Raw genomic sequence first — 22837 nt, forward strand, 5'->3', positions numbered from 1 at the left:
TCCCTAAGCAGCAGCGAGCCGGAGACCATTTCTGTCGCCTTCATTCATGCTGTCACGTCTTGTCTCCTGTCTTGTCTTAGAGCAGCACCGCACTGAGGGGTCCCTGAGAGGTTTTTCAAATACAAGCACCATTTATCACCGAAAAAAAACCGTCTGTGACCAAGGACTTATATTCAGCCTCCAAGAAAAATAACTAAAAATAAAGAAATAGATCAAAACGAGGCAATCTGCAGCCGCTTTGGTAGGATGGACTTAAATACCAACTGAGGAAGCGCTACCTACAATAGAATTTTTATATAACTACATTATTATCCTCTAGTTAATACGACTGCCATATATACACGCTTATTACTTTAGTATATGGTCTTAGATCAGTGCCCCATGCGCCCTCAGGTGCATTTACAGCCAATCGTTATGCAGAAGACCCGCCCTCCACCTACTTGACTCGAAATAACCATGCAAAGTGTGGAATGTGAGCTCCCAGACTGAAGTTCTCATCTCCCCGGTTGCAAAAACGGGGCACAGTAACACTTTTAAATAATTAATACGGAATGTACAAGAAATATACACCAGTTAGAGCAATTGCGTTTATTTCAGAAGATCATTCAACTGCGCCCCCAGAGCGGCGACGAACGGGGCGGAAAACGTTCCCGTCCGGACTCGGGATCTGGACTCTTGTCCTTTGCGCAGCTACGCCCAGCGCTTAATAAAGCTGCCGATAGGGGGCGCTGCGCCTTTATCGGAATCGGGGAGTCAAACAAGGAGCGAGGAAAAGACTTTTCAGCACCTTTCACGTGGACAGCGCTTAGACGCGATGGCTTTGGTTAACAGCTTTCATAAAGAGTTGCATATACTTATCTAATACTTTTCTAAATTTTCCACATTTACTAGTCAGTGCAGTAACATCACATAACATTCTATTTAAAATAATGCATAAAATAACAGCAGATCACCATCATGAAATAGTAATAGGTTTAAGACAACAGCTCTCGGTTGGGTTTCTTGTGCATGGAAAAATTCTTCTAAGGGCAAACTGTTAGTCGAAATTTACCCTCACAAATACGATTGCGTATGATTTATTATGGCTGGGATATTGTTGAACAAGCGCGTTGTCACTCCATCGCTCCTGCACATCACATTTTGTCACCGTTTCCTTGTCTATCGACGTCACGGGTTTCATTATCACCGTCCAAAAACCACTGTCTGTCAGCGGGGGCTAAAAAAAACGGGTTCGACATACCTGATTTGTAGATATTTGTGCGCTTTGGGGGATTATCAGCTGAACAACAATGTGAAGAGCCGACGTGACAAATCCAGCTAGAATTGCCCAGGTAAGTGGCAATGGAAGCATACTGTAAGTGGCAAAGAGCGTGAAAAGCACGTATCCGATACCATCTCCGAGTAGTCCGTAACCCAGCCCGGCTGCCAAAATCTGCGTGGCCATCGCCACCCAGGTCACCACGCCGCTGTATTGCAAATAGCTGTGTGAGGTCGTGTCTTTGCGCACTATCACTAAGGCACAGATCACCACCTCGATGCCGGTAAAGAAGCCCAGGAGCATGCCTTTTATGTGGTCCATTGGTGCGGAAGCTAAAGTCAGGTGAAGGATGAGCAGAGTGAGCTTCGTCACCACGTCCAAGATGTTCATGACCACCACCGACTTGCGCCTTTGCCCCAGAAAATAGCGCTGGTACAGGCGCTCCAAGTCCCGCGATTTGAAGGAATTGCGCAAAGTGGGGAAAATGACACCTCTGTACGTGTAGCCCCAGTTGAGGAAAAAGTCGGAATTGCTGGGGGCGCAGTCAATTTGCAGGAATCCCAGATCACTGCTGGCCCTTTCGGGAAACACTTTGGTCCCCCCGTTGTTGTGCCGGTCGCTCACTGAAGTCCTCCCCGCCGACTGCTTCCGCAGGTCCTGCCCGTAGCTCTCCTCCGGGGTGATGCTCTTCGCGCTGCTCTGCTCGTGGATGAAGCGCTGCTCGGTGATGTGCCTCACGGCATTTTGCCACAGCAGCCGCTTGGGTCTGGTGCTGCTGGTGCTGCTGGGAGTTTTGTTAATGGTGTAGAGCTCCTCGCTTGCGCTCGAGCATCGCACTTCGGACAATTCCATCGTTTGCCGGCTCTTCTCGATCCGATCTGCCTTATATGTCAACGGTGAGAGTTTGTTTGGAGCTGTTTACTTGCCATGCCGGACCAAGGACGAGCTCTGTGTATCCTTGGGGTGTGTCGAACAGACACGAAACGGCGAGATTGTGGGTCATTTTCTTACAGAATAAAAAAGAAGCGTTTATTAATTTGGCGGCTGGCATCAATGCTTTCCGAAAAACGCTTGCCTCCCATGATCAAAGATGAAGGTATTGCTTTTCAGTGAATTACCAACCTGGCATGACAGTAAATGTATTTATTCCAAAGACCATGTGTCGTGTGCTCCATCTTGACTGTTACATTTTTTTTTCTTAGATTTAACCACGAACAGCAAACCCCGAGCAGTACCGCCAGCTACGATGCATTTAATACTTTCAAGATTTGCTTTAATCGCGAAACGAAAGTGCATATACGTTTGCATAAAAAAAATTAACGCCGTTATTTTTTCCGTGTCATCGCTGATGCAACTTGTCTTTATACAGTTTTCTTCTTGTGCAATGTGCGACCAAATAAATTTTAAAAAACAGTCATCGAGTGCTGGTCTTCTCTACGATACCAGCATTATTAACATATAGAAACGACGTTTTTCTGGCGGGTTTAAGGATCTTGAACTTGAACAAGTGGACGTTTGACTCCCGTCGCCGCCTCGTTATCACAGGGTGCGACGCCGTAGGTGCAAAGTGCCCCGCACCTTGTTCGCATTGCGACTCCACCTCATTTTGCGTGACGGATCATCGTTTCACCTGGTGAAATGTCGGCTGGGGCTGCACAGTCAAAGGCAGCCCAGCGACCCAGGACAGCGGTGAACAGGCAGCACTCCTTCCGTTCCCATAAAAATCAAACGAATCGGCGCGCATCCGGATGAAAAATCAATCCTGAAATTACGATCAGTGCACATATATGTAAAATAAAACTAAAAGGAGCATATAATACCAGGCGGTAGGCTTTGAGTAATGGCTCTCCGCATTTCACTGCCTGGTCTGTCGTGCATGTAGGTGCGCGGCGATTGCCGTCTTCCTTCACCGCGATGATCGGAGTTAGTTTTAAGGCGGCGAGAGGAGTGGATTTTGCGGAGCGAAGCCGCGATCGGAGGAGGCAGGGCGACCGGTGTCAGCTGGGTCCGTCTGACGTCATTCCCTCTCTTTTTTTAAGCCGATCTTTCCTTTTGTTTTTCATCACTGCCGCAAATGACACCACGGGACGCGGAGCGCAGTGGAGCGCAGAAAGAGGGAGAGAGAGACGCACCGAGAGGGATAGATAAGACAGGGAGTTGGGGAGGGAAAATGTCCATCAAGGCGAGAGAAATCGGATGTACGTGAGTATTCAGATGAACAAAAGTTTGAAATTTACCTCCATCACTAAATTGCCGCCCTCAATAACCAGTGAGCCAGATTCACTGCAAACTGCGGCGCTCTAACATAAAACAGATTTCATTGTATTATAGACACAAGCCTCACCCCAGTTAAAATATCTTGCTCGTATCCGTTCAGAATTTTTTTGTTGAAATTATTTTTTAATGGATTCCTACTTTCTGCAGGAGCTGAGGCGCTGATGTGTTGGATGAGTGACTCATCCTTCTACCCCCGCGATTTCTTTTTGAGGTGAAGTATTTTTTTCTTTTTAGGGGGGGTTGGGGGGGGGCAGTATTTACTCTTGTGCTGTGTCAACTGGGAAGACATGTATACAGTTTCACTACTGTTTTGACGTGTCTTTTTTCACGATCCCTTTTGGTTTACTTGCGAGATGAGTGCAAGTTGCTTCTCGAAACTTGTTCCCCAGCAGATGATGAACAGGGCCTAAAATAAAGACGTGAACACACACGCATTCTGCTGCTCCTATCAAGCAACGGTTAAATATTCATCACAGCTCTTTAAAATACGAAAGTCATAAATATGCCTTAACTTTTTCTCTCTCTTATGCAGCGTAACGTAGGCCTATTTAACAGGTCAAATTTTAATTAAGTTGCATTTGCGATATTTGCTTTCCCCGACATTACATATATGACGAATAGATATTCACAGCAAACAATTTGTTGGATGAGAATGAAATAACGGACATTTGGTTGTCTCATCTTGAGGTACCATTCAAAATTGGAAGTTAAAAACGTTTGCAGTCCGCAGTAGCGTCCTGGTTTAACTGGACCAGCGGGTAACGCACCTATATGCCCGCCCCAGCGATTTTTTGTCTTGTTCCTTTCGTAAGACAACTAGTTTATTGTTCTTTGCGATCTATTTCACGTGTCACTGAAAGCACATCTTCCACATGACCAAGTTCTTGTAAAAAGAAAGACCGCTTTAGGTTTGTCTTTCCTATGTATTTCAACGGTCCAATGTTCTTTGTGATTCTTTGAAAACTGCTATGAAATTTCCTTTGAGGTATTAATTATATTCATAACTAATTAGTACATAAGGCCTGTTATACTAATAAACACAAAAAGGAACTGAAGAAAAGACCTAGAAGCGTTTTTCAAAAGATTGTGTGGCTTTTCCGTTTGTCTTGTGGGATTTTACAAGAATCTCTAGCATTTATCTGCAGACAGTGGGCCTCTATTCCAGTATCATTATTTTTCTAAAAATACATGTTGTCTGAACTTTCATCTCATAAAACGACATGGTGCTATACACCTGTTAAATTAAATGAGATCTATATATATATAGTTTCTTGGTTTGCATTCCTTTGGGAATAAACAGGTTCACCATGTCTGCCTAGAAGTTCGCAGGAGATGGCCGTGTCTGTGAGATGATGGTGCTTCTCTCCAGAATAGCGTGACGGTTGTCATTCTCCATCACATACAATTGTTTCAGTATTAAATTACATGAAGCTATCGAGGATGGTCAGCCATAAGTGACTGAACAAAACTTTTAGTAGCTTAATGCACAGCAAAGCCTTTCCGGCTGAAATTCTGTGCAGGTAGCCATTTTGGTAAGGAGGCCGTCAAGGAAGATCAGGTGCTTAATAGGACCAACAGTTGAACTGCAGTCATATTTCAACAGAGTTCTACTGCAAATGCCTCCTCAGATGCACGGCGCCTAGAAGTTGGTTTGTGTGCTTCTCCAGGTCAGCGTGGGCCCTCCAGGCTCGGCCAGACGGATGTCACAGCCTCCTGCTTCTGAAGGGAATGGAGACCTCCTTCTGAGGGCGAGACACAGAATGTGCATGTGAAAAATGCACCTCCACCGTGACGAGAAGAGCTAGCAGAGAACGCCAGAGGCATTTCTCAATAGGACCTGGCTTTGATTTCCTATCGCCTTAAAGATGTCCCACTAGCGAGACGAGGAAAGAGGCCTCTGAGGGTTAAAAGCACTTTGTACTTTTTGAGGAGCTGCTGTTTTACGCTATTATTCATTTTATCGCGCCCCAGGTAGAGGGGTCTTCAGCTAGCGGCTGAGCTGTGTCGCTCCATCTGGTAGATTGCAATTAAAAGCAGCTATATTTGGAAAGTTATCAGAGTGCTTTGTGTGTGTGCATGTGCGTATGTGTCTCTCCTCTGAAGAATTACAGCAATTAACAGTTTCTGAATTTTGCACATTTTAATGACAGGGAAAGTATAAAACCGGTCGCTTTTGAAAATTCGTAGATTTTTGGCGGTGTTTTGTTTCGGGTCTGACGCTCGTCACGCTTCACCCAAGAAACGGGCATGTCGTGGGCCGTGGAAATCCGAGCAGCTAATTATTAAAGGGATTACCGTGGGGCCCGGATATTTCCAAAAGGCTATGCAAATGTGAGGTGTCTCGTTAATCAAAGGCGTTAGGACTGACACAGTAGCGTTCAGGGAAAGTACATCCTTCACCATCCCTCTGAAGTATTTTTTAATTGTCGGTCATTCTAATAATAATAATAATAATAGGCTTAACAAATCACCTTCTTGCAGGGGTTTCTGGGAAAATTGACACATCTTTCTTTACCCATAACCTCTCATCCAGTTAAAGTTCCGGTGCCCCAGTACTCACCCTACAAACATACCCCCCCCCGCACACAAAAACAGAAGGACGACTCAAGGTCATCAGTCAAGCCGTTATGCATGCTGAGTGGTTAAATCACATAACAGCAGGGAGCACGTGAGGAACGCCAGGCCAGCAGGTCAAAGGTCATGCCAATGCCTGGTCGCCTACTTGTGTTTTTCACAATGAAGCTACCTTGCGTTCGCAGGTCAAGTGTAAAACATGAGGCCCAGAGCTTGCATGGTGACACCAACCACTACAGGTACCTTTAGGGGCTGATTTCATGATAGCAAAGATGAAGAGACAAAATATCATTGTTGCCAGATTAGCAGATGTGTTTTTATTTTGTGAGATTCTGGAAAATTCTCCAGCCAGAGGGACAGCACACCCAGTAATGCTAAACGGGTTCAAGCGCAGTGGAGGGAAACACGAAGCAGCGCTTCCGTTAATCATTTCGCCGTTTAGCTGACACTTTATCCTGGTGGCCTCCGTCTATATATAAGCTCCTGCTCATTTGTACAGCTGGGTGTTTTACGGCAGCCCTGTAGGTTAATCATTTTGCTCAAGGCTACTACAGTAGTGCCTTTCCTGGTATCCGAACCCAGCAACGGCCTTCGGCCTGCGAGCCTACTCACTCGCTGGCCCTGAGCCATTCGAATCCCGCCGAGGATGAAATGAAGCACTACTTTCTGTAACATTTTATTTATACACCCATAGCTGTCACCGAGAACAAAAATAGGTCCATAATGGTGTGAGAGTATTTCATAGATTGTTTCATTCAGGTTTGGTCCTCAGCTGTGGCACCTGGTCGTATTGGTTGAACATCCGCAGAGCTGAATGTCAGAAAACGGTATCTCACACCTAAACACCAGAACTGAAGCCACGAAGTCCAGCCAGGTTTTAGCTGATACCATGGCAGCGACTCGATGTCCGACCTCTGGCAGGAAAGCTCGGGAGATCCACCTGGCACTACTGGTTCTAGCAGATGCCACAAGGGCAAAGGCACTGGTGCCTGCCTGTCCCCATCAGTGTCAGTCGGTGTCTGCCTGTGCCCGTCAGCGCCAGTCGGTGCCTGCCTGTCCCCATCAGTGTCAGTCGGTGTCTGCCTGTGCCCGTCAGCGCCAGTCGGTGCCTGCCTGTCCCCATCAGTGTCAGTCGGTGTCTGCCTGTGCCCGTCAGCGCCAGTCGGTGCCTGCCTGTCCCCGTCAGTGCGAGTCGGTGTCTGCCTGTGCCCGTCAGCGCCAGTTGGTGCCTGCCTGTCCCCGTCAGTGCCAGTCGGTGCCTGCCTGTGCCCGTCAGTGCGAGTCCGTGCCTGCCTGTCCCCGTCAGCGCCAGTCGGTGCCTGCCTGTGCCCGTCAGTGCCAGTCGGTGCCTGCCTGTGCCCGTCAGTGCCAGTCGGTGCCTGCCTGTGCCCGTCAGCGCCAGTCGGTGCCTGCCTGTCCCCGTCAGCGCCAGTCGGTGCCTGCCTGTGCCCGTCAGCGCCAGTCGGTGCCTGCCTGTCCCCGTCAGCGCCAGTCGGTGCCTGCCTGTGCCCGTCAGCGCCAGTCGGTGCCTGCCTGTGCCCGTCAGTGCCAGTCGGTGCCTGCCTGTCCCCGTCAGTGCCAGTCGGTGCCTGCCTGTGCCCATCAGCGCCAGTCGGTGCCTGCCTGTCCCCGTCAGTGCGAGTCGGTGCCTGCCTGTGCCCGTCAGCGCCAGTCGGTGCCTGCCTGTGCCCGTCAGCGCCAGTCGGTGCCTGCCTGTGCCCGTCAGCGCCAGTCGGTGCCTGCCTGTGCCTGTCAGTGCCAGTCGGTGCCTGCCTGTCTCTGAAGCACTTGAGGTTAAGGACCTTATTCAGGAGCCCAACAATGAAATGACTCTACCAATCCAAGGATTTGACCCTGCAACCTCCAACCCATTCAGCTACACATCCTTACTTAAGTTTGAAGGCAGATGATCTTTGGGAGATGAATTTTTCCAGGAAATGCAGATCATGAGGGCTGATCTACGCAGGAATCTACTGCACCAATTTCACAACTGTGAGGATGGATGTCAAGCATTTGTGGGATATTTTCCATTACAAAATTTTTTTTTCGTGTGCACTCCTAGTCGAGCGTCTCTTTCTCCTCTTCCTGTTCACAGCGTAACGTCTGCCGGCGATTGGCCGGATCGGTGATTTCTGAGAGCTCAGGACAGGGTCTCTGTGAAGTGGCTCTCTGCAGAGACATGCTGTTTTATGTTAGAATTATTCCCGTGAAAAGTGAATCTAAGCGATGCTGTGTTGTTGCCCCACTGAATGGATATTAAACAATCGTCTTGGGGATGAACGCTTCTCCAAACGCTTCTCCCGCCTGGCAGCACGTCACAGCAGCAGCCGCACACCGTGAGTCATACCCACTTTTTTTTTTGCTCTTGCTCTAGTCGTGCGAGTCTGCAGTGTAATAGCAGAATGCAGTGTAATAACTAATAGGGACTAACTGCCCACCCCGCTCTGTACATGCCTGCAGTGTAATAGCTAATAGGGACTAACTGCCCCCCCCCACTCTGTACATGCCTGCAGTGTAATAGCTAATAGGGACTAACTGCCCCCCCCCCCCACTCTGTACATGCCTGCAGTGTAATAGCTAATAGGGACTAACTGCCCCCCCACTCTGTAAATGCCAGCAGTGTAATAGCTAATAGGGACTAACTGCCCCCCCCACTCTGTACATGCCTGAAGTGTAATAACTAATAGGGACTAACTGCCCACCCCACTCTATACATGCCTGCAGGGTAATAGCTAATAGGGACTAACTGCCCCCCCCCAACTCTACATGCCTGCAGTGTAATAGCTAATAGGGACTAACTGCCCCCCCACTCTGTACATGCCTGCAGTGTAATAGCTAATAGGGACTAACTGCCCCCCCCCTCACTCTGTACATGCCTGCAGTGTAATAGCTAATAGGGACTAACTGCCCCCCCCACTCTGTACATGCCTGCAGTGTAATAGGTAATAGGGACTAACTGCCCCCCCCCCACTCTGTACATGCCTGCAGTGTAATAGCTAATAGGGACTAACTGCCCCCCCCCACTCTGTACATGCCTGCAGTATAATAGCTAATAGGGACTAACTGCCCCCCCACTCTGTACATGCCTGCAGTGTAATAGCTAATAGGGACTAACTGCCCCCCCCCCACTCTGTACATGCCTGCAGTGTTATAGCTAATAGGGACTAACTGCCCCCCCCCACTCTGCACATGCCTGCAGTGTAATAGCTAATAGGGACTAACTGCCCCCCCCTCACTCTGTACATGCCTGCAGTGTAATAGCTAATAGGGACTAACTGCCCCCCCACTCTGTACATGCCTGCAGTGTAATAGCTAATAGGGACTAACTGCCCCCCCACTCTGTACATGCCTGCAGTGTAATAGCTAATAGGGACTAACTGCCCCCCCCCTACTCTGCACATGCCTGCAGTGTTATAGCTGATAGGGACTAACTGCCCCCCCACTCTGTACATGCCTGCAGTGTAATAGCTAATAGGGACTAACTGCCCCCCCCCTCACTCTGCACATGCCTGCAGTGTTATAGCTAATAGGGACTAACTGCCCCCCCACTCTGTACATGCCTGCAGTGTAATAGCTAATACGGACAAACTGCCCACCCCCCCCCCCCCCCCCACTCTGTACATGCCTGCAGTGTAATAGCTAATAGGGACTAACTGCCCCCCCCCACTCTGCACATGCCTGCAGTGTTATAGCTAATAGGGACTAACTGCCCCCCCACTCTGTACATGCCTGCAGTGTAATAGCTAATAGGGACTAACTGCCCCCCCCACTCTGTACATGCCTGCAGTGTAATAGCTAATAGGGACTAACTGCCCCCCCACTCTGTACATGCCTGCAGTGTAATAGCTAATAGGGACTAACTGCCTCCCCACTCTGCACATGCCTGCAGTGTAATAGCTAATAGGGACTAACTGCCCCCCCCCACTCTGTACATGCCTGCAGTGTAATAGCTAATAGGGACTAACTGCCCCCCCACTCTGTACATGCCTGCAGTGTAATAGCTAATACGGACAAACTGCCCACCCCCCCCCCCCCACTCTGTACATGCCTGCAGCGTAATAGCTAATAGGGACTAACTGCCCCCCCCCCCACTCTGTACATGCCTGCAGTGTAATAGCTAATAGGGACTAACTGCCCCCCCACTCTGTACATGCCTGCAGTGTAATAGCTAATAGGGACTAACTGCCTCCCCACTCTGCACATGCCTGCAGTGTAATAGCTAATAGGGACTAACTGCCCCCCCCCCACTCTGTACATGCCTGCAGTGTAATAGCTAATAGGGACTAACTGCCCCCCCACTCTGTACATGCCTGCAGTGTAATAGCTAATAGGGACAAACTGCCCACCCCCCCACCCCCCACTCTGTACATGCCTGCAGTGTTATAGCTGATAGGGACTAACTGCCCCCCCACTCTGTACATGCCTGCAGTGTAATAGCTAATAGGGACTAACTGCCCCCCCCCCCCACTCTGCACATGCCTGCAGTGTAATAGCTAATAGGGACTAACTGCCCCCCCCCCTCACTCTGTACATGCCTGCAGTGTAATAGCTAATAGGGACTAACTGCCCCCCCCCCCCCTCACTCTGCACATGCCTGCAGTGTAATAGCTAATAGGGACTAACTGCCCCCCCCCCTCACTCTGTACATGCCTGCAGTGTAATAGGTAATAGGGACTAACTGCCCCCCCACTCTGTACATGCCTGCAGTGTAATAGCTAATAGTGACTAACTGCCCCCCCCCCCCCCACTCTGCACATGCCTGCAGTGTTATAGCTGATAGGGACTAACTGCCCCCCCACTCTGTACATGCCTGCAGTGTAATAGCTAATAGGGACTAACTGCCCCCCCACTCTGTACATGCCTGCAGTGTAATAGCTAATAGGGACTAACTGCCCCCCCCCCTACTCTGCACATGCCTGCAGTGTTATAGCTGATAGGGACTAACTGCCCCCCCACTCTGTACATGCCTGCAGTGTAATAGCTAATAGGGACTAACTGCCCCCCCCCACTCTGCACATGCCTGCAGTGTTATAGCTGATAGGGACTAACTGCCCCCCCACTCTGTACATGCCTGCAGTGTAATAGCTAATAGGGACTAACTGCCCCCCCCCACTCTGCACATGCCTGCAGTGTTATAGCTAATAGGGACTAACTGCCCCCCCACTCTGTACATGCCTGCAGTGTAATAGCTAATAGGGACTAACTGCCCCCCCCACTCTGTACATGCCTGCAGTGTAATAGCTAATAGGGACTAACTGCCCCCCCACTCTGTACATGCCTGCAGTGTAATAGCTAATAGGGACTAACTGCCTCCCCACTCTGCACATGCCTGCAGTGTAATAGCTAATAGGGACTAACTGCCCCCCCACTCTGTACATGCCTGCAGTGTAATAGCTAATAGGGACTAACTGCCCCCCCCCCACTCTGCACATGCCTGTAGTGTAATAGCTAATAGGGACTAACTGCCCACCCTCCGCCGCCCCCACACCACCAAAGATATCGATGGCTACAGGCCATTTCCAGCTATGGAGTGCCTTTGGCTGGCTTTCCTGAACCCAACGGCTGGGAATGATGGTTGCACATTAGAAGACGCCCGGCTTGGGGCTGCTTTTAGCGTGGGATTCCCCGCTAGGAGACATTTCTGTGTGTTCCTCCCCAGACTACCTGACATCCACACTTTTCTCTCCTCTACATCAGCGTTTTTTTCGATCTGGGCCATTCCTACCCTCAGGCTTACTGGATGAATAGCAAGTTGAGTCACTTGGAACACAATTTCATAAAGCAAGTTGTTATTTAAGGGTTTATTTATAGTTGTTTCCAATATACAAATTCACAGTGTGCATCTTCTGTAATAAACAATATCGGAACTTGAATTTCTGTGTTAACACAAAAAGAGCAATTAAGACGTATTGTATCCAGTATGTTCACCTTTGTAAACCATCGTCAGACAGGTTGTAAAGAATGACATGAAGAGCATAGCTCAGACTGATGAAAAATGGCCGGTATCGTAACAAGCCTGGAATCCCCTCTCATGCAAAATTCATGCCTCTGCTGGTCTGCGTGATTAATTAGCAAACTGTGCTAAATATAGCCCATTTAATGTGGACTCATTCAGTAAGGGTCCGGGACTGAGTCGGTGTGGGGGGGGCGTCCTGGGAGAAGTCGCTGCCCCCTTTCCGCAGCATAGTGCAAAGTCCTGTTGGTTCGAGACGTGCTGGATGATTGTACATCCTGATTCCAGCATGTTCCTGCGTCATCAAGGGTAGGGCTTGTGTTTCACTTCTTTAACCAATCACAGTTTTCATCGTACGACATCACACATTAATTAAAACCAGTGTTTTCTGTAAAGGTGCACAGGTTTATAAAGCACCAATTTTATTGTGTATACCTTTGGTTAAGGGACATGTCATAGATACAAAACAAAGGAACTACTTACCTTCAAAGGCTGTACCGAGCAATATAAACACATTTCTTCATTGCATAATAATAATAAATAATAATAAATAATAATTAGGCTTGAATCAGTAAGCTTTTGAGTTCAACTACAGGGGCTCAGTTTGAAAGTGAGAACAAAAAATGGATAAATCTGGTGATGTCATACAACGAAGACTGTGATTGGTTAAAGAAGTGAAATGCAAGCCCCTCCCTTGTGGAACCAGAGACTCGTCGAACCCGGCAAAAGCAGGACGTCCCTGGATGCTCCGCTTCGGGAGGAATTGGCCCCAGCGCACTCTCGGGTCAGCTCCGTGGCCCCGTGAAACAAGGGCCAGTGTGATGTGCCCCTTCGAACCTCCCTAGGCGGCTATGCAAGTTAGGACTTTATCCCTGAGATTGGAACAGTGGAAATCCCAGAGTCAGCAGAGTGATGTCAGCACTGGGCCCTTAGCCACCAGTTGATTCAGGGACCGTCTGACCCTGATTTCTGAAACGTGCATCACTTCAGATAAAAGCATCTGTTAGATAAGTGTGAGTATCTCCTAAGGGAGGTTAGGCGTGTTTCGTAATGAAGGAATGTCAGCACTGAATCGCCATCGTCTGCGTCTCACACGGAGCTGCGTTTTGCCTGAACTGTCACCAAGGGAATAGGAACCAGGAACATGTATCCCCAACAATATTTAATTTGGATACATTCACCCACCCCCCAATAAATGGGCCTTTGTATTTAAATATTTAAATCAAGGCCGTAATTATAATTCCCCAATATATCCCGGGGGCGGCATGGTGGTGCAGTGGTTAGCACTGTTGCCTCACACCTCTGGGACCCGGGTTCGAGTCTCCGCCTGGGTCACATGTGTGCGGAGTTTGCATGTTCTCCCCGTGTCGTCGTGGGGTTTCCTCCGGGTACTCCGGTTTCCCCCCACAGTCCAAAAACATGCTGAGGCTAATTGGAGTTACTAAATTGGCCGTAGGTGTGCATGTGTGAGTGAATGGTGTGTGAGTGTGTCCTGCGATGGGCTGGCCCCCCATCCTGGGTTGTTCCCTGCCTCGTGCCAATAGGCTCCGGACCCCCCGCGACCCAGTAAGATAAGCGGTTTGTAAAATAGATGGATGTATGGGGTTCATTCCCCCCTCCCTCCCCCCAGTGTTGACTCCAGTTGTGTCCCCCAATATCAAACTCTCTCCTATCATTGACTGTCAAAGAAACAAATAAAATAAAATAAAAAAACACAGAAAATGTTCCTAACATTCCTACATTGCAGCCTTTCTCGTGACACTTCCTGCAAGGTCCTTCCCAGGATGGCTGCTGGACGTATTTATCTGAACGGAGCGTCAATGACATGACAGTAAATCAGTGTTAGCGGAGTTTTCAATACGGGTTCGGTCAAGAGGTTTTACAGGCCTGTGGGGCCGCTAATCGAGTCAAAAACGATCCATTTGAGTTTGTATAAGGAGGCTGGGAGCCCTTTCGTCCGGTGAAATCTGTTTGCCGCAGTGGCGGCTGGTGACAAAAAAAAAAATCGGGGAAGTTAGAAGATACAAAATTACAGCAGTAACTTTTCCCAAAGAAGAGAGAAAACTGATTTTTAAATGGCAATAACATTTTAGCAATTAGGCATTTCAAAGTTGTTTCACAATTAAATGTCAACAATAGAGGCAGTACTATCTCTGACCTACAGCATACGCATTATACTGCATGACATCCTATATGAAAAATGTGACCTCAAAGTGGTTCAACCAGGGTATATAGTGTAAAGAATTGCTTGTGCATATGTGTGTGCAGTATGGAGAAACTCCTTCAAGGTTAATTCTCACAGATTTCATGGACTCTAAAAGCCTTTTTCCTGTTTTTTTTTCTATACCCATCTGTTAGGTTCTGCAGTGTTGATTTTCCTTTTATTTCGACCATCTTCTCACTTTTGCATTAAAGACTAATGCTCTAAAATATTTCTCAGCCGTTTTAATGCATGACTAAACAGTTCATTTCCAGTCACTGCCGTAATTATGAAGCTGAAAGGAATTTAAAACAGGCAATTAATCCACGAAATCAAAAGTGAATATTGCTATGTAAATATTTAAAATTCTGCTCCAATATCTTTGTTGCTGTTTCTGATTTAAGAGAAGCAGTTGTACTTCACAAATAAATGCTACATAGGAAGACTGTACCTTCCATCGTTTTCACATTGTAAGTCATAATATGGATTCATCTTCTGCATCGATTCTTGCAACTCTGGGCCTCACCATGTTCTCACTGCACAGGGATGTTTTATCTGGAATAGGCAGAAAGACCAAATAAAAATGAATAGAAGGAGGGCAACGGCCGTCCCCGCATTTGTTTAAGGTGGTCAGATCCATGTGGCCGTCTAATTGAAATTCTTCCATGTGTTTATGTTTTACAGAGCCTGAGGAATGATGAACTGCTATTTCAGCACCACTCTCACAGTGGATTTCACAGTGACTGCTGATACAAAGCCACAGCTGGAAGATTAAATCAGTTCTAAGTAAGGGGTCTAACGCTGAATTAATCCTCCAGTCCTGGTCCATTCCGTCCGCTCTTATTGCTGTTGGCTCACTTGGAAAAGCCTTCTGTCCAGGCAAATGAGGTGAAAGTTGAGTATGGGCATGTCGAAGGAGTTAAGGGGGCATTTATACATTTAAAGTTAATTCCTTCTGTCAAACTTTTAATTTTACCGGCTGTGGCAGTTCTGGAATTTCTATACAGACGCTCCTCTGTGTATGAACTTTCAAACATATGAACGAAGAGGACTGCAAGTCCAAATTATGTTAATTAGGCTCCCGATTCCTCTCCGCAACATCAATTTTTTTTTCTGCGCCCAATTCCTCCTAGTACGACTTCTGGCCGCTACTCCCACCGCGCAGCAGCGTAGCGTGCGAACTCCCAGCGTAGCGTGCGTACTCCCAGCATACTAGTTCTTTGTACTTGCGTATATCCTTAAAATGATGTTGAATACGAACACTTCAAGTTACGAACGGCCGTTCGGAATGTAACTCGCAGCGTCTGTACTTACAAATTTGATGTTCTAGAAATACTGCGACGGGCTGGCCCCCAATCCTGGGTTGTTCCCTGCCTTGTGCCCATTGCTTCCGGGATAGGCTCCGGAACCCCCGCGACCCAGTAGGATAAGCGGTTTGGAAAATGGATGGATGTTCTACAAATAAAATTGAATGCAAGCCCTGTGACCTGCCTGCTTCATACACAGTGCCTTAAGTAAAGTCTACGTTCGCCATTCTGAACCTGTCTCTTGGATAAATGTTCAACTCTTGGTTAATCTTTGGGAATTAGGTGATGTATTACCAGTAATCTGGTACTAAGTGAGCTGCCGCTTTTGCTACATTAGCTCTGTGAACGTATCTTTTTACTGAGAAACATGGTGAATAAAGTAACACTTACCTCTACCTGCTTCTGTGATGTCTTTTCCAGGCATGGTTTGTCCACTCCAACACTGGTGCAACACACACACACACACACACACACAGTCATGTAATCATATGTTTATGGGGACCGCTCATTCATTTCTATGGGGAAAATGCTAATGCTAACTATGACAACCTTAACCCTAACCCAGCCCTGACCATAACCATAAGTAACCAAGCAAAATACAAGAGTTTTTGCATTTTTAGTTGCAGTCATTGCAGTCACGGATTTTTATAAAACAGATTCCCATATGGGGACCAGGAAACGGATCCCCATAAGGTAAAAAAAAATCGGGTATTCGTCACGTGTGGACATTTGAGTTCTCCTTTTTGGGGTTTAGATATCATGAAGAATTTTAGCTGACCCCCAAAGTAACAGATCATCACATAACAAGCTGTCCATATAATTAACAGATCACAGGTACGAAACAACTCTGGGAGACAGTTAACATTTATTTGATTTTGGCTAATCAGCCACCTGTGTGGGCTTTGCCTGTGTCATTCATCCCTTGACAGAGTGACGGCAGATGACCAAATCCGTGCTTTGGCCAGTGAGCCATGAGCTCAAACTGGTTTGTTTAAACTGGGCCCCCCTGCTAAACCAAGAGCCAACAATCATCAATTCCCCCTCCCAACACCCCCACCCTTCAGCCTGAAGCTGGGAGAAGGATTCTCCCATCTAAAGGAGAAAAATAGCCCTTCAAACCCATGTGGCCGAGATGGTCTGGGTAGGGGGGGGGGGGCAGATGACAGATAAAGATTTCAGCCACTCTGCCCGCTCACCTCCGATTCCCCAGCCTCGGCTGGTCTCCATGTCTCTGCACCTCCTCCATATCCGAACAGTCTGGAGGCATTAAGACTTTCGAAAAACCGCGGCGTATTGACATAATGGACATTTAATAAGGGGCTTAAAGGGATGCTTGCGGGGAAGCAGACAGAGATACACAAATTATTTATAATCCTTTCCTCACTCCGTCTGCAATTCTAATGAAAGTAGCAAAGTTTCAAGCGGACCTGTACTGGGGGACTGACCTTCACTGTGCTGTGAGGCGAGGCAGAGTGATAAACAATAAGAGGAAGGCTGGGTAAAGTAATAATGCAGTGAGTTTTCTTAGTATTCATCATGTAAATGTATTTCTAGAGTATGGTGTTTTCTTACTATTCAACATATGATAGTAGTAATAATGGAATTTCTGAGAAACCGCCCCAACATACTCATTGTTGGTTGTCTGGGTTTCCCCTGGGTGTTCTGGAAGCTCAGAGACACAGAATTCAGTGGATGGGGGCCTCCAGGTGGCCCATAGTTTGTGCCATGTGCATGTGCCATGTGATCGACGAGCTCTGCTGTCTGTGATTGGCTCTCAGCTCTGCACAACCGGATAAGCGGTCGAAGGATGGATGGCTGAATATTAATATGAATTTTATACTCTGCCAGTAGGAATGTGTGCAAGTAATCTATTAATCACTAGCCTTCTTTGTTTTTTTTAGGTTATGATCCATATAGAATCTGTAAAAATTTTTTTTTAAAAGTTTCAGACTTCATTTATTTGACTTCAGCGAGTTGTTTGGACAGGCTTGGTTTTGTTAACAGGAAGTGTAAACTCTGGGCTTTGCTTAAAGCTGTGAATCTGCCACGCATTCCTCCCCCGAGAGCTGGCAGCGTTCTCACAGCTACGATGGCGGCTCAGCGCTCTGAAAGATGGGGTTTCCGTCTCAAGTGCCACGCTATTGTCTCGCCAGCAGGTAGCGAGTGCGTCGCGCTGGCGACGGACATGATCCGCGGGCGGCCATTCTTATACAGGTGACACGCTCAGAAGAACGAGTCACGTGATCAATGGGACCTCTGTTATGGAAACCCGGCTCCTCCGCAGCCTCTGCTCCTCCCGGGGAGGAGTACAGCTCGCCTCCTGGCCTGCAGGCCGCTGGTCGCTCTATTAACAATAGCACGAGCCTCCATTTTCTGGAATGATCACCCTTCACATGCGCCCAGGCAAATTTTGTACATGCTCCAGGCTTATTCTGTGCACGCTCTGGGTTTATTCTGTACACGCTCCGGGTTTATTCTGAACACATTCTGGGTTTATTCTGTACTCGGTCCAGGTGTATTCTGTACACGCTCCGGGTTGATTCTGAACACATTCCGGGTTTATTCTGTACACGCTCCAGGTTTATTCTGTACACACTCCGGGTTTATTCTGTACATACTCTGGGTTTATTCTGTACACGCCCCGGGTTGATTCTGAACACACTCCGGGTTTAATCTGTACACGATCTAGATTGATTCTGTACACGCTCCGGGTTTATTCTGTACACGATCTAGATTGATTCTGTACACGCTCCGGGTTTATTCTGTACACGATCTAGATTGATTCTGTACACACTCCGGGTTTATTCTGAACACGCTCCAGATTTATTCTGTACACGATCTAGTTTGATTCTGTACACGCTCCAGGTTGATTCTGTACATGATCTAGATTGATTCTGTACACACTCCGGGTTTATTCTGAACACGCTCCAGATTGATTCTGTACACACTCCGGGTTTATTCTGAACACGCTCCAGATTGATTCTGTACACGCTCTGGGTTGATTCTGAACATGATCTAGATTGATTCTGTACACACTCCGGGTTTATTCTGAACACGCTCCAGATTTATTCTGTACACGCTCTGGGTTGATTCTGAACATGATCTAGATTGATTCTATACACACTCCGGGTTTATTCTGAACACGCTCTGGGTTGATTCTGAACATGCTCCGGGTTTATTCTATACATGCCCCAGGCATTTTTCAGATTAGCCTCTAATTGGGACAGTACTCCATCATCATCAGGCCCCTGTTTTAGGACGGCTGGAATTGAGGCAGTATAACCATGAGTTAAAAAGGAAACAAAAATGCTGTCTTGTCAGCTAATATTCAGCCCAAATAACCATTTCTGAGGATCAGGAATACATTAAAAACCTTCCATATTCATTAGATCACATTTATCATGATTAGTGAGCAGCGCTTGTCAGCTTTAAATCACCTGTCATTTTAATTAGATGCTTTGTTTATATATTTTATGCATATACATTCTGTGAATACTGTATATGTGTGTTTGTGTGTGTATATATATATATATACACACACACACACACTGGTACAGTATATATAAGCACCCGGACGTGATAGTCCGATTTGGATGTGACACATGCATACTGTAATAGTGATGGGTATGTAAATGATTCGATTTGCACGGAGCTGGCAAGTCTAGTCACCAGACACAGAGGATGCCTGGTACGCACATTAGACAGCATTACTTGCATTTGACGGAGTTTCATGGGGGTCGCATTGTGGGTTTGCATGAGGCCGGTGGTCCTATTGTGCAAATGCCCGGCATGTGGGGCATGCAGGTGTCACAGTCACCTGATGTTGGAACCAATGGGCACGTGAGGGCACCCACACACAGTGAAGGTTCCGGTCACCCAAGACAGACCACACCAAGGGAGAATCTTTGTGTTGTGCACCAAGCATTACAGATCCCCGTGACATCCGTGCCTGCCATCCGGACACAGGTATTGGACTCTTTACAACACCCTGTGTCATCCGGCACCATGTCTCACCAACTGGCATCATCCGGACTATGGGTAGCCCATGCGTAGGCTGCTGTGTAAAGGCAGGTGTCCCAATACTTTCGGCAATATAGTGTATATATATATACACACACAGAAAGTTGGATAATTCAGTAAACATACTGAAAATGTATTGGTTTTAAAACGAAAATCAATATTTTATTCATTTGTTTACAAAAAAATATATTATAAAAAAAATAATAATTTTAATATATGTAATACATCCATCCATTTTACAAACCGCTTATCCTACTGGATCACAGGGTATGTAATACATTTAATAAGTTATTCACTGTAAGCTCACGAGGATAGACTGTGTGGGAGATTCACAGTTTTAAGCAAAGGTCAGAGTTTACACTTGCTGTTAGCAAAGTCAAGCCTGACCAGAAAACTCACTGAAGTCAAACAAATGAGGTCCGAAAGGCTTTTTGTTTTTCAAGTAGTAATAAATTTATAGTTCCAAAAGAATTCTTCTGAGTTACACAGTTAATTGACAAACAGTCTCATTGGGTGCTGTTTAATTAGTAACACCTTTTCAATAACAACAATAATAAAAAAAACAGTAAAACAGCAAACATTTGTGTTGAGTATAGTTTTGGGACCCTATAACTACAATTGCAATTCATAGCAAGAACAGAACTGAATGAGTCATTTAATAAACTGAAAAAGGCTGTGCAGAATATATGTGCAGATATGATAAATGTTGCTTGTCAATGGATTTTATTATGAAACCAATAAATTAGCATCATTTTTACAAAGTTAAGCAACATCGCAATTCTTTCTGTGAGCACTGTATATATCTATATCACAGCATTAAGAACAATTCTGAAAAGTAACTTTCAGGTTCAGTGCGAGACAAAAAAAATCCATCCATCTCATTTTGAGCAAATTTCACCCCGCTAGCCTGTAGGTGCACACATGTGTGCGAGCACATATGTGTGCATGTGTGTACCTAGATTAATCCTGGCACATCCCCATCTTGAAACAGCCATTTAGAATTCTCTAGAACAGTGTTTCAAAATCTGGCCCTCGGGAGCAAAACTGGACTGTCTGTCAGGGATCTAAAAGGGAGCAAAAACATACAGTCAGGGCCACTGTAATGGCTCGCCGATGCTCCTGATATTATCGCTAATAAGTCAGTTTGCCACTTATTGTGCCTGTCCAAAGTCTGAGTACACCTGCAGGACGCTAGGTTTGGCCATAATATAATATGATATATTCATCTTTCTCATGTATCTTCCTGCACACTCAAAAATGAACAAACACATTATGATATACAAAACTAATAAGAAAAAGTACTGAAAATTGTTCCCAAACAACTCCTATTTTCCTTGATAGCCACTTCACATGATTCCCTCACCGCTTGGTCCTAGTGCACGTTGATTCCAAGGGCTTGTCCTGTCTACAACAAGAGAATGCAAAGTTACATTGAGCTGATTTGAAGAGGAAACGCTCACTGGCAGAGTCACGGATGGGCGTGGGTTCGCGGCCTGTTGCGCACGAGGCCCACAGACGCGCCATTTGGCGATGCCAGAAAACGAGGCTAAAAGCTACCCGGTCATAAATTAGGATAACAAGGGAAAAAGGTGTAATGGGGTGGCTGGGAAAAGGCCCAGCGGAGTTTAATCACTCTGTAAGTAACACGCTGATGGATTGGCGTGTTAAGAATGAACCAGTAATAATGAACATCTGGTCTGTAATTAAGCCTCCATTCAGAATTTCACACTACTGCCTTTTCCGAACATAACTGCTTTATGTAACATTTTACCAGCCCCCAATCAGTCTTAGGTGTCTGACATGTAGCTAAATAATTTCTTATTTACTTAATTATCTGTTCATGCCTTCTGAAGGACCAAAAACCTGCTCATGCACAAACATGTTGGTGTATAGCTCAGTGGGTCAGGAATCTATATTGTTGTCCAGAAGGTTATTGGTTCAAATCCTATAATCATTAGAGTAGCAATGTACCCTCTGGGCCCTTAGATAAGACCATCAGTTTTTTTATGGATACTCTGTGATACTCATTCATGTGTCACTTTTAATTAATTTTATTTTTTAGTGATCAGTGTTGACACACCACAGCACACAGTGCACAACAATGAAATTTGTTCTCTGCCTTCAATCAATATGCAACAATGTGACAAAGCAGGGGGCAGCTATTTCAGCACCCGGGGAGCAATACTTGGGGGCGGTACCTTGCTCAGGGCACCTCAGTGGTGTCTTACTACTCAGAGATTTGAACCTACAATCTTTCAACTACAAGTGCACTTCCCTAACCATTAAGACACCACTGCTCACTTTAGATAAAAGCTTCCGCTACATAAATAAACGTAAATATTGCAGCAGTTTGAGGTCTGCTTAGATAGGGCTATAAAACAATCTGCCCTCATGCTGCGTAAGAGCTCTGCGGTGGACGGTGGCCCAGCAGGCGGTGCTCCTCGGAACATCTGCGGTGGGACGAGACTCCTTTCCCACAATGCTTTTGTTCTTTCTGAGTAAATCAACATCATGTTTGGTCACCATGCAGAAACGTATAATGGAAAGTGTTTAGGACCCAACACATCTGATTAATATGGTGCTCAAAAGTGTTCTCACGTTTGAGCATCACACTAATCAAGGCATTTATGATATATGTACACAAATCATATATAAGTGTGACTATATTTGTGCTCTCAGATATAGTCAGACTGTGAATTTCAAGGCGATCTTTGAAGCATCTGACTACGCTCATTTTACTTCCTCTTACAAAGTATGACTGAAATCGTAAACAAAACGTGCAGGAGGTTTGCGTCAATATATCCCGTCAGACATCCACACAAAATGACAGGAAAATTCATCCATCCATCCATTTTCCAAACCGCTTATCTTACTGGGTCGCGGGGGGTCCGGAGCCTATCCCGGAAGCAATGGGCACGAGGCAGGGAACAACCCAGGATGGGGGGCCAGCCCATCGCAGGGCACACTCACACACCATTCACTCACACACACACACCTACGGGCAATTTAGCAACCAGGAAAATTCAATTTAATTTTATATAGCGCCTTTCATGATAGAATTGCCCTGAGGCACTTTTGATGGGTGTGCTGTAATACATGACATCATCATTCATACAGAGCAAACACGGAAATGGGATGATGAAGGAAAGACAGAAAGAAAATGAAGGAGAGGAGCCAATAACTCCCAAATAAGGAGAAACAAAACCTTTGTGAGTCCAAGGTCAATATTATAGCACAAAGGATGAATG

General features: G+C 46.5%; 2 protein-coding genes and 1 long non-coding RNA gene across 5 annotated transcripts in view; 1 reads left to right on the forward strand and 2 right to left on the reverse strand.

Annotated features, from left to right (window-relative positions):
- adcy8 (adenylate cyclase 8 (brain)) overlaps positions 1-3181 on the reverse strand; it is a 41926-nt gene extending 38745 nt beyond the window's left edge. The window contains exon 1 of one of the 2 annotated variants that reach the window (XM_049011522.1): positions 1241-3181. In XM_049011522.1, coding sequence (XP_048867479.1) covers positions 1241-2110 — 870 coding nt within the window. In that variant the 5' untranslated portion in view covers positions 2111-3181. The remainder of the gene's footprint in view (positions 1-1240) is intronic. The other variant, XM_049011523.1, reaches the window with a different exon arrangement.
- A 27-nt stretch (positions 3182-3208) lies between these two features.
- Positions 3209-8596, forward strand: LOC125740495 (BCL-6 corepressor-like protein 1). 2 transcript variants are annotated; one of them, XM_049011738.1, is made up of 3 exons: positions 3209-3460; positions 3683-3746; positions 5203-8596. In XM_049011738.1, the coding sequence occupies exon 3, from the start codon at positions 6924-6926 to the stop codon at positions 7890-7892; it is 969 nt and encodes a 322-aa protein (XP_048867695.1). In that variant the 5' UTR covers positions 3209-3460; positions 3683-3746; positions 5203-6923; the 3' UTR covers positions 7893-8596. The 2 variants fall into 2 exon arrangements, with proteins under 2 accessions (XP_048867695.1, XP_048867696.1); XM_049011739.1 differs by having other exon boundaries at positions 3209-3456.
- A 4991-nt stretch (positions 8597-13587) lies between these two features.
- LOC125740531 (uncharacterized) lies at positions 13588-15706 on the reverse strand. Its single transcript, XR_007397649.1, has 3 exons — positions 15577-15706; positions 14714-14817; positions 13588-14048 (listed from the first exon to the last, which is right to left on the reverse strand). It is a non-coding gene; the product is annotated as an uncharacterized LOC125740531 (long non-coding RNA).
- Between the last annotated feature and the right edge of the window lie 7131 nt (positions 15707-22837).

The sequence above is a fragment of the Brienomyrus brachyistius genome, chromosome 4 (assembly GCF_023856365.1).
Source record: "Brienomyrus brachyistius isolate T26 chromosome 4, BBRACH_0.4, whole genome shotgun sequence".
Lineage (NCBI taxonomy): Eukaryota > Metazoa > Chordata > Actinopteri > Osteoglossiformes > Mormyridae > Brienomyrus > Brienomyrus brachyistius.

Excerpts from the sequence above, each read along its gene's own strand:
- LOC125740495 (XM_049011738.1), top strand. The coding sequence starts at position 6,924 with ATGTCAGAAAACGGTATCTCACACCTAAACACCAGAACTGAAGCCACG.